General features: G+C 36.6%; 1 protein-coding gene across 1 annotated transcript in view; it reads left to right on the plus strand.

Annotated features, from left to right (window-relative positions):
• Positions 1 to 11,209, plus strand: part of NEB (nebulin) — a 260,540-nt gene that overhangs the window by 112,730 nt on the left and 136,601 nt on the right. The window contains 6 exon segments of the mRNA XM_042783652.1: positions 1,548 to 1,751; positions 2,271 to 2,375; positions 3,786 to 3,893; positions 5,178 to 5,489; positions 5,812 to 6,015; positions 7,347 to 7,451. Of these exon segments, the coding sequence (XP_042639586.1) occupies positions 1,548 to 1,751; positions 2,271 to 2,375; positions 3,786 to 3,893; positions 5,178 to 5,489; positions 5,812 to 6,015; positions 7,347 to 7,451 (1,038 nt within the window).

Consider the following 11,209-nt stretch of genomic DNA (forward strand, 5'->3'; position numbering starts at 1 on the left):
TCTGGTTAGCAGGCAAGTGTCTTAGCCACTAAGGGCAATTCTAATAGGCTTTCTTCTTTTTTTTTAATCTACACTGCAAATACAAGTTTATATTTTCTACTTAATTGCTGTTAGAGATGAAAACTTTCAAACGGGGTCCAATTCCATTGTTGTGAAAGAGTTATAAATACTTAAGAGGAACATACAAATCTTAAGTAAGAAAATGATTTTAAATAAAGTGAGAAATAAGGTTATGGGAAGATGAGTCCGGAAAGGAGTTCATGCTTCGTGTCCTGAGAACTTGGTGGAAAGGAACTGGGCCTTGAACTATTGAAATGGCCATTTATTGCCCTGACTCTTGAACAATGTTATAAGCACCAAAGATTTACCTCAGTGTTCCAGGAGTGTTACATCATCGTTATATTAAAGCTTCTTCTTTTTAAAAAAGAGCATGCATAAGTTTTGAGATATAAGAAAAAATATATTGAAAGCAATAATAATCCAACATGATCCAGCCACTAAAAAGTCCACTCCCAGTCATATTGTTTTTACATGCACACGGTTTTATGTAACATCTTTTTCATTTAATGTTATATTAATGACATTTTTACATGTAAATCAATATTCACAGAAAATACGGTTTTTAATAGCTGCGGAGTGTTCCATATAGCTGGGTCTAAAGTTTATTGAGGACAGTCAAGAAATCAAATGACATATTGCATCAGGCAAATCTGCTGGAAAAAAAAAAAAAAAAAACATTTTTAAAGTGTTAAAAAGCAAAGATGTCACTTTGAAGACTAAGGTGCACCCAACACAAGCCATGTTCGTATACATATGAAAGCTGGACAATGAATAAGGAAGACAGAAGAAGAATTGATTGAATATACTATGGAAAGCCAGAAGAATAAACAAATATGTCTTGGAAGAAGTACAGCCAGAACACTCGTTAGGAGTGAGGATGGCAAGACTTCATCTGAAATACTTTGGACATGTTATCAGGAGGGACCAGTCCCTGGAGAAGAACGTCATTTTTGGTATAGTAAAAAAGAAGACGACTCACAATGAGATGGATTGCACCGTGGCTGCAGCAATGGGCTCAAACATGACATTGATTGTGAGGATGATGCAGGACCCAGCAGCGTTTTGTTCTGTTGTACATCGGGTAACTATGAGTCAAACTTACTCAACTGCACCTAACAACAACAAAAACAACACAATGTATTTACTGATAGCTCTTGTACATGTGCATGGTTACTCTCACTCTGGGTTGACATTCTATTCTTGTGCACATGGGCGTTATAATTACAGCAACAATCTCCGAGCTGACTGACAGATGTTAGTTGTGATCACCCCTCTCCTAAAAGCCTGAAATATGTGATAATTTTTGTTATGGGTAGGAGACTTTTCTGGGTCATTTTTTAAAACATAGTTCCTTTTTTAGTCTGCCTAATACATGAGATATGTTTTCTATGAAAAGAAAATAGAATTGCACTTGATTATTGGTTCTATTTGCATCGTCACCTTAAAACTTTCAATCTTGATCCTTACAGTCTTATTCCTCTTTCTAGAATGTTTATAAGTCAGATCTCCAGTGGCTGAGAGGCATTGGCTGGGTCCCCATTGGGTCTGTGGATGTGGTCAAATGCAAGAGAGCTGCAGAAATACTCAGTGACAACATCTACCGCCAGCCTCCAGACAAGCTGAAATTTACCAGTGTGCCTGATTCTCTGGAACAGGTGCTGGCCAAGAACAATGCCATTAACATGAACAAGGTGAGCCCCCAAGGCAGAGTTTTCCAAGATACAGAAATGTTACTACCCTTTTACTACTAGTGAAGTCAAAGTTATCTGTGACAATGTAGAGCCACATTTACTTTGTGAATTGTTGTTGTTGTTGTGTGCCATCAAGTTAATTCCAACTCACTGTGACTTTTTATGACAAAAATAGAACTGCCCCATAGAATTTCCTAGGCTGTAATCTTTACAGGAGCAGACATTTTCTCCCAGAGAGCACCTGGGTGGGTTTGAACTGTTGACCTTTCAGTTAGCCTAGCACTTAACCATTGCACCATCAGGGCTCCTTACTTTGTGAATTACTTAAAGTCCTCTAAATAATTTCTATTGCTTCCAGTAGTAAATAAATAGCAGTAAGGCTCAAACCTCCAACTGAATGCCTTATATACAAATCTTGTTTATTTTTCCTAATTAGGTCAATAGTAATTCTGTTTTAATTGACTTTTTGTAATTTTCATTTCAAATGGTTTTCTATCAAGACCTTATTTTTTTCTGTAGCGCTTATACACAGAGGCCTGGGACAAAGACAAGACTCAAATTCATATAATGCCTGATACACCAGAGATCCTGCTGGCAAGGCAGAACAAAATCAACTACAGTGAGGTGGGTATAAAATTCCATGCTGCTATACTTATTTCTTTGTTGTTGTTCACTTGGTTGTTTTTGTTATTGTTGTTTTCCTTCACATATTTTGGCACAAATACTCAGGGCTCAGCTATCATGATGTTTGCGACTCTTTCGTATGAACACTCATTTGTCTAGTCTTCCATCTGTGGGATGAACATTCCATTCTACACAATTCCATAGGTAAACAGAAGTCTGCTGTCTTTTCAGTTCATGGTTCTTGCCAGTGAAGGCCAGTGGAATTTTGAGTAGTTCTCTGGGAATTTCCAAGGGGCAGGATTGCCAGAAAAAAATGCAAGCCCGTTTGAGACATAATTATGCTAAATATATTTTTCATTGTTAATCTAAAATTCAAATTTAACTGAGAGTGCTATATTTTTATTTGTTAAATCTGGTAACCCTGTAAAGAGGACTTCCAATAATGTGCACTTCTTTTCCAACCTGGATCCTGAAAAAAGAGAGAGAGAATTAAAGCAAAGAACCAAGAAATAGAGGCCAAACCCCCATATTTTTACTAATAAAATTAAAGAACACATTTGCAGGAGAGTCAAATGGACTTTCTAGCTGAACCCCAGAATTAGGTTTCCCCACCCAGGCACAAGTGACACTGGAGCAGATGAGATGTCCCCCTCACTGGCGAGACCCTGCTTAGGGCATGGAGAAGCAGAGGACACTAGGCTTATTCCTAGAGGAAGAAGGTGCTGAGCTTAACTGAGCATGCCCAGTTATCCCATCCCTACCAATAAGCTAACTTTGTAGATCGCGGCCTCTCTCTAGGAGCAGAGTAAAGAGAAAAGCCAGCAATAGAACAGTTGAGATCCTCTTATAAAGAGGAAACCACAGGTATAAGGAAGACATGCTCTTCATTAACAACTGCTCATTGTTTTTTTTTTAAAGCAAAAACCAATTTTCTAGATGCATATTGTACTGATACGATACAGCCAAGATTTAGAATCTTATAGTTTTGATTACAATCAAGTTAATTATGTTTTAAATCTTACTTGAATTTTTTTCTCAGAAAATAATTTTTAAACATTATAAGATATTATATACTTGCCACAAACTTTTTGATAGGAAAATGAATAAAAGTACATATATTTTAGATGCAAATGATGAATATGAAACATACTGCTCTGCAATTTCTTTTTCACTTAGCTTGTGTACACATTGATGCTTGCTGTGTTAATGTCCACTACTTTATCACATTTGTATATGTGTTGTATAATATTTTTTTATATGAATAGAATATTTACTTTCCATTATTGCTAGATATTTAGATTGTTTCTAATTCCTATTCCTTTGGATTTAAGTGGTATAAGTCACTTGATGATCCCCCTATTGTTGCTGTCAAACCTTCTGATTTAACTCTTTGGCTTGCTTTTTCTATAGAGTCTGTATAAACTCGCCAATGAAGAAGCAAAGAAGAAAGGCTATGACTTGCGAAGTGATGCCATCCCAATTGTGGCAGCCAAGGCCTCCAGGGACATCGCTAGTGACGTGAGTAGCAACACTGCAGATATTACTATAGGATAGAGTGAGAGGGGCACAAGGTTCTTATTACAACCAAGATAATGCATCTGTTTCCCTGTTAGAGCATATTTATTAACTTCTCTTTCTAAATCAAAGAAAGCTTTTTTATCTGAAGAAACTCTTTAAAATTTTTAATTCCAGAAAACTTTAATATCCAGGTCCCATGGGAAGAAGGGATGTTCTAAACATTTTATTTCCATATACAATTGAATTTGAGTCTACAAGTTTTCGTATCTGTAATTATGAGAAAGTCATCTCTGTATTTTGAGCACATTGCCACCACAGAAATAAAAAAATGGCAGTTTAAAAATAACTTGGTTATATATATTGGTCTAAAATCAGATAAAAGTCTGGCCCAGACTGATCTAGAAAAATGCACTGTTTTCCAAAACTGCTCTGTACCTATGCCAACTCTTTCTTTAAAAAATCACCTTGTCTTTAGTCTTGATTTCATTTAACATGAAAGCAGAATGATATAAACAAACAAAAGTATAAATGGTGAAGCCAGATTTCTCATACCACTATCTCTGAAAGAAGAGCATCTTTTGGTGGAGAATTCAGACTTCTGTAAATGGGTGTTAGAATTTGTGTGATGTTGTTGGCCAAAGTAGAAAGTAAATAGCCAAAGTCAACACACTACCACTATTGCTGAAATTCTTCTAGGTGTACAGTTTTGTTCCTCACAAGGTTTCTCAATTATGGGAAACTCCACACAAACCACAGTCCAGTTTTATCTCAGCTGGAACATGGCATGCAGGATGGAAAATACAAGCCATTCCGTATCAGAGAACTTTTATCTGAAATTGTTGGAGTCAAGTGACTCAATGAAAATCACCAGAGATAGATCTGGAAGGAATCATAGATGGGTGGGTGGGAGTGTGAAGGGTACCTCCAGACTCAGGAGTAGCATTCCCATATGTCAGATTTCTGGGTTAATGATTTCACTGCCGCAAGATGGGGTCGGGGGGAAGGCAGCATACAAGAATAGTTGCTTTTCTCAAAAGTGTTGCTGACTTTGTTTCTAGGGACTTTGTGTCTGCAAATCATAGGACTCTCTAATTTGGCCTGTCTTCCCATCAAAGTATTGTTGTGAATTCTAATCAGGGTTTGGGTGAGAAGAGAAGCTGCTGTTCAGATAATTCCATTTCTCTGGAAGAATTACCAATTTTAAAAAATAAACTTATAAATTAATAATTTTTTTTAATTCTTTCTCTGTGCTTTTATGTTAAAAACAAGTAACTTTTATTTCAGTACAAATACAAAGATGGTTACCGCAAGCAGCTTGGCCACCACATTGGCGCCCGGGACATTGAGGATGACCCCAAGATGATGTGGTCCATGCATGTGGCCAAGATCCAGAGTGACAGGGAGTATAAGAAGGACTTTGAGAAGTGGAAGACCAAGTTCAGCAGCCCAGTGGACATGTTAGGGGTGGTGCTGGCCAAGAAGTGCCAGACACTGGTTAGTGACATAGACTACAAGAATGTGCTGCATCAGTGGACATGCCTGCCTGACCAGAATGATGTCATCCATGCTCGGCGAGCCTATGACCTCCAGAGCGATGTGAGTACCCAAGACCTTCTACATGCCACTGGTGACCGCATTTGCTATAGTAATACATAGTAACACATGGACAATGGTTTAGGTTTAGCTAGAACCCTCAGAAGAGTTGATATTTCTTCTTTTCTCTGCCTCTACTTCACTTTAGCCTATTTTGTTTTAAACAGAACATAATACCACGAGGCTGTATTCATTTAGTCTTCCTATTTTAAAAGACATAGACATGAAATCTGACCATTTATGTTTTCCAGTCTTTTCCTTCTATTTTGAAATCAAGTGTCCTAACAACTTCAGTGATCATTGCTATTGTGTTTGATCTCACCAGAACGTTTATAAAGCTGATCTCCAGTGGCTAAAAGGCATTGGTTGGGTCCCTATTGGGTCTGTGGATGTGGTCAAGTGCAAGAGAGCTGCAGAAATACTCAGTGACAACATCTACCGCCAACCTCCAGACAAGCTGAAATTTACCAGTGTGCCTGATTCTCTGGAACAGGTGTTGGCCAAGAACAATGCCATTAACATGAACAAGGTGAGCTCTCAATCTGGCATAAAATAACAGGGCTGTCTGCCATTTTTAATGTCTGTGATTAAGTAAGTTAACCTTTTTCGTTTTGTCTAATTAAATTGCCATCCAACGTATAGTGATTTGGTTGAGGTTCCCCACCTCCCCGGCTACATAAGGCTTCTGAAAGTACATATAGAAATTCTGCTTTGACATCACATGTGAAATAGCCAGAGTTAAGAGTAGGGCAGCTATTTTGAGTTCAAATAGTCTGAAATCTCTGAGCTATATATGATTTAGCATCAGGGTTCTTTTCTTGATAGGGACTACCTAGATAAGCATAGAATAAACAAGTCAGATGCAAATCTCAGTAATACTTATCAAAAAGAAATTTACAGATGGCTTATCCAGTACATTTTCATTTAAAGAAACAAACAGAAAACAACACCACCACATGGGAAGAATTTGTTAATATAGCCAGAGTACAGATATGGAGATATATATATAATATATATATATATGTAATATATATACATGTATATGCATAAGAAGTACTTGCTTTTAATTTAATTGGATGCAGGCCGACTGTGTAATTAAATATATACATATATTACATTGCTGTTGTTGTTAGGTGCCATCAAGTCATCTCCGACTTATAATGACCCTATGCACAGCAGAATGAAATATTCCTGGTCCTGTGCCAGTCCCGTGATCCTTGTTATACCTGAGCCGATTGTTGTAGCCACGGTGTTGATCCAGCTTGTTGAGGGCCTTCTTCCCCTTTTCATTGACCCTCCACTTTACCAAGCATGATTTCCTTCTCCAGGGAATGGTCCCTTCTTAAAATATGGCCAAAGTAGTTGAGAAGAAGTCTGGCCCTTCTCGCTTCCAAAGAGCATTCTGGCTGCACTTCTCCCAGGACAGATTTGTTAGTTCTATTAGCGGACCATGGTACTTTCAGCATTCTTCACCAGCACCACAACTCAAAAGCATCAACTCTTCTTTAGTCTTCCTTATTCATTGTCCAGCTCTCACATGTATACATGGTGATTCAAAATACCATGACTTGTGTCAGGCGCACCTTAGTCTTCAAGGAGATATCTTTGCTCGTCAGCACTTGAAAGAGGCCTTTTGCAGCAGATTTGCCCAGTGCTATATGTTATCTGATGTCTTGACTGCTGCTTCCATTGGTGTTGATTGTAGAACCAAGTAATATGAAGTCTTTTGATAACTTTGATCTTTTTTCCATTTACCATGATAATGGTTATTGGTCCAGTTGTGAAGATTTTTGTTTGCTTTATTCTGAGGTGAATCCATATTGCAGTCTAATACCTTAATTTTTTTTTAATTTTTCATAGCGCTTATACACAGAAGCCTGGGACAAAGACAAGACCCAAATTCACATCATGCCTGATACACCTGAAATTATGTTGGCCAGACAAAACAAAATAAATTATAGTGAGGTAAGACCGTTTGCTTTATTTCCTTAATTTAAGCATATTGATTTTGCTGATGTTGTAGAAATGTTGAAATTATGGTTTAATCCTCATATGGACCAATTACCTAAGTTTTGTTTTTTTGTGCACATTACTCTGCCTTGATTATACATATCACTGCATTCAAAAATTAGAAAGGTAAATCAATAAACACAACAATATCCCGTGTAAAGTGGGAAAAAAAAAAAACCCTCAAAGTCAACAATTAATGACTGAGACATATTGTCATTTTAATTTTAAAGATAGGTTGTTAGTAATTATTAGATTAGTATTTGCTTCATAATTTGTTTCATGAGTTCCAAACCTATCTTGAAGAAATTATGTGGTGATGAAATATATAGCGTATATATGCCCAGCATAGAACCTGACCCTAAATAGTTGCTTAATAAACTTGAATTTCTTCCCTTCCCACTCATATCAACATGAAAATTACTTGTTTAATATGATGAAAATAACTTAAGGTTTATTTACAAGAGCTGAAATGAGAATTCTTACTTTCATCCATTCCAAAATTTTCTGAGGACAATAAAATGGATTCTTTTATGAACTATACCCAGCCTCAGTAAATGTGTCATTACATATATTCGCAGCCTAGCAATACCATTGAGAAAAACAGTTTGTCCACTTGCCCCAAAGTCAAGGGTTTATTTGGTTTAGTCAAGAAAAATAATAATTTCTTTCATGTTTATGTACTTTCATTGAAAGAAAGAGAGGAGATTTTCTTCAAGTTAAGAAGACTGAAAAATTAAAGTACTTGTTTTCAAGATCTGACCCTATTTTTCTATCCATGTTAGTTACATTTGCCTGTAATAATGTAGGCCTAAGGGGGAAACATGCTTGTATCACATAACCATGAGAAGTGAAATAAAGAGGATATAATTTCCATTTCACCAGCATTATAAAACAGTCTCAAGGACAAGCCTAATCATAAATATATGATTGGCCTTGGCTTCAGTTGTTTTTGAATGAGCAATTTTTTTCTTGGCCGCAGAGTTTCTCTGTTGAATTAGCTTCTCCCAGGAGGTTTGTCTTACCCAGGACCATCAAGTTAGTTTCTCTTCTAGAGAAAAAGCTTTTAAACCCTTTTTTTTGTTGTTGTTAAATTAGGTCAGATGAGGCAGATTTTTTCCCCCTAGACTGTGGAAGGAAACTGGAGTATTTTTTTTTTAATTCTAAAAATTTCGACTGGATTTACTTTCTTTAAAAATGACTGATTATATTAATTCCCTAAGAGCTGTCTTCTAAAGATTAGATTTCAGAATGGTCCATTTGAATCCCTTCTCAGCCTGTTACCAGTGGTTCTTTTATTCCATGGAATTTTTGCAATAATTTTTTTTTAATTTTATTTTTTCTCTTAATTTCTCATTTATCTGTTCTAGTTCCCTTGGATAAACAGCTTACCAAGGAAGTTTTAAAAAGTAATCCTGACAATAAGTAAAAGTGATTCCTTCTTTGAAGCTCTGTATCTTTTTTCAAAGTATTGGAAAATATGAAAGAAATCTGTTTGTTTGCTCTGAAGCCATGAGATGATTCAAACACAACTTTTCCCACTATGCATAAGGACATATTGAACACATATTCTTTAAAGGAAAAATATAAATGCAAAAGAAAAATTTCTAAGAATAACAAATATCCCTGAGCTTTTATCTGAAAGATATTAAATTGTTTGTTTTTTTCAGTTAAAACATTTGGCTGATAACCAAAAGGTTGGTGGTTCAAACCCACCATCTGCTCCATGGGGGAAAGATGAAGCAATCTGCTTCATTTAATCTTTTTTTAATCTAAAAATAGATTAAAATATTTGTTCTGGTTCCCTAGTGCTGCTCTGACAGGAATATACCACAAATGGGATGGCCTTAACAAACAGGAGTTTATTCTTAGAATTTAAAGGTTTTCAGTCCAAGTTCAAAGTGCCAGGCTCTAGGGGCTGGGTGAAAGCCCTTCAGCCTTGGGGTCCAGCTCTGCCTCCTGCTCCTGGCCCACTGGAGCTAGAAGCATTTCTTCACTCAGACAGCTGCTGGCTGCTGAGGCTGAGAAGCCCCAAGGTTGACAAGTAAAAAGGCACAGTCTCGATGTTATCAAACCACATCGCAGGCCATTAACTTAAGTCTGTTGTCAGTCCCAAGGTCGGCAAAGCATAGCAGGCTGCTGAGCAACGACATGGCTACATGCAGGGTTCAAGGTGCCGTAAGCTGGAGACCATTCCCCAAAGCTTCTGCTTATATACAGGGAGCAGACCACATTCCCTAAGGCAGCTACTCAGCTATGCACAGTAGATTCCACCATGGAGTTGATTACCAGTCTCATCATGGCGAATACTACATCCAGCTGCCCAGCCACTCAACCAGGCCCAGCCAAGTTGACATACAAATTGAACTACCACAATATTTGAATAAGTATGATTATATAAACATTTTATTTTAAAAATGAAAAAAAAGAAGGAAAACCTACCCACCCCAGGAGCATGCCCAGATCATTAAAAAACAAAACAAAACAAAAAAAAAACCTCTGCCAAACAGACAATAAAAGTCATTCGTGTCCACTAAAACCTTTTTCAATCAAGGCACACAAAAGTAATAAGCTCTGGTTGTTGTTGTTGTTGTTGTTTGCCGTCGAGTCGGCCCCGACTCATAGTGACCCCTCCTTGGGTTTCCGAGGCAGTATCACTACGGAAGTAGATCCCCATCTTCCTTCCGAATAATAATAATAAGAAGAAGCTCTGGTACATTACAAAATTCTCATTAAGATCCAATAGTTTTGTACTTTTTATGTTTTAAAATTTTTTATCTGATGCCCAGCTACCATTACTGAACATTTTGATCAAAGATTCTGTAGAAGAATCTTGATCAAAAGAGGGAAAATTCAGAACAGAATTTCAAATTCTCATGCACTCCAGACCTCCTGGAGCCATGGAGGTTGGATGAAACCCTGAAACTATTCCTCTGAGATAATCTTTAAAAGTTAAATGAAAAATATCCCTTGAAATCTTCTTAAAACCAAACTTTAGCTTAACTAGTGAAAAATGTCTGCTTTGAGCATTATGGTCTTTTAAGAACTATCCATATGGGATCAAATTGAAACAGCAACTCGAAAGATTAGATGGGAACCTTATGGAACAGTACATTTGTATGAATGGGAGGGGAACAACTTAGAAAAAGAGGGTAAGAGTGGTTATACAATTGAAACATGTAATCATTGTCACTAACTGGTATATGTAGAAACTGTTGAATTGATGTATGTTTCACTATGTATATTCTCAACAACAAATTATATAAAAAGTTATTTATCAACAGCATATGTTATTTATTTTGTTTTGAATTATCGAATACCAAGATTAGTAATTATTGTAGTAATTATTTTAAAATGTATGTTATCTTAAGAGAGTAGAAACTTAGTCAAAATTTTTGTAAGTGGTTCAAAAGCACAAAAGGCTGAAGACCACTGGTATAAGTGATTTGTTCAATGATGTGGTTCTCAAACTCCACTCTCATGGGACACCTTCGATTCAACTTTTGTGGGCATTGGTTTTGGCCACAAACTTTAGCTTAACTAGTGAAAAATGTCTGCTTTGAGCATTATGGCCACAAAAACTGAACCAGAGTGGTATTTTCTCAATTTACAGAAAAGAAAAATCGTATTTTATCAATTTTGTGTTTTTGATTCATCAACCTTTCTTTTTCTTTTTTATTTATTTAATTTTTTTTTAAATTAGGATTTGGGTGAAG

Source organism: Orycteropus afer, unplaced genomic scaffold (genome assembly GCF_000298275.1).
Source record: "Orycteropus afer afer isolate SDZICR_OR568_19922 unplaced genomic scaffold, OryAfe1.0 scaffold00023, whole genome shotgun sequence".
NCBI classification, from domain to species: domain Eukaryota; kingdom Metazoa; phylum Chordata; class Mammalia; order Tubulidentata; family Orycteropodidae; genus Orycteropus; species Orycteropus afer.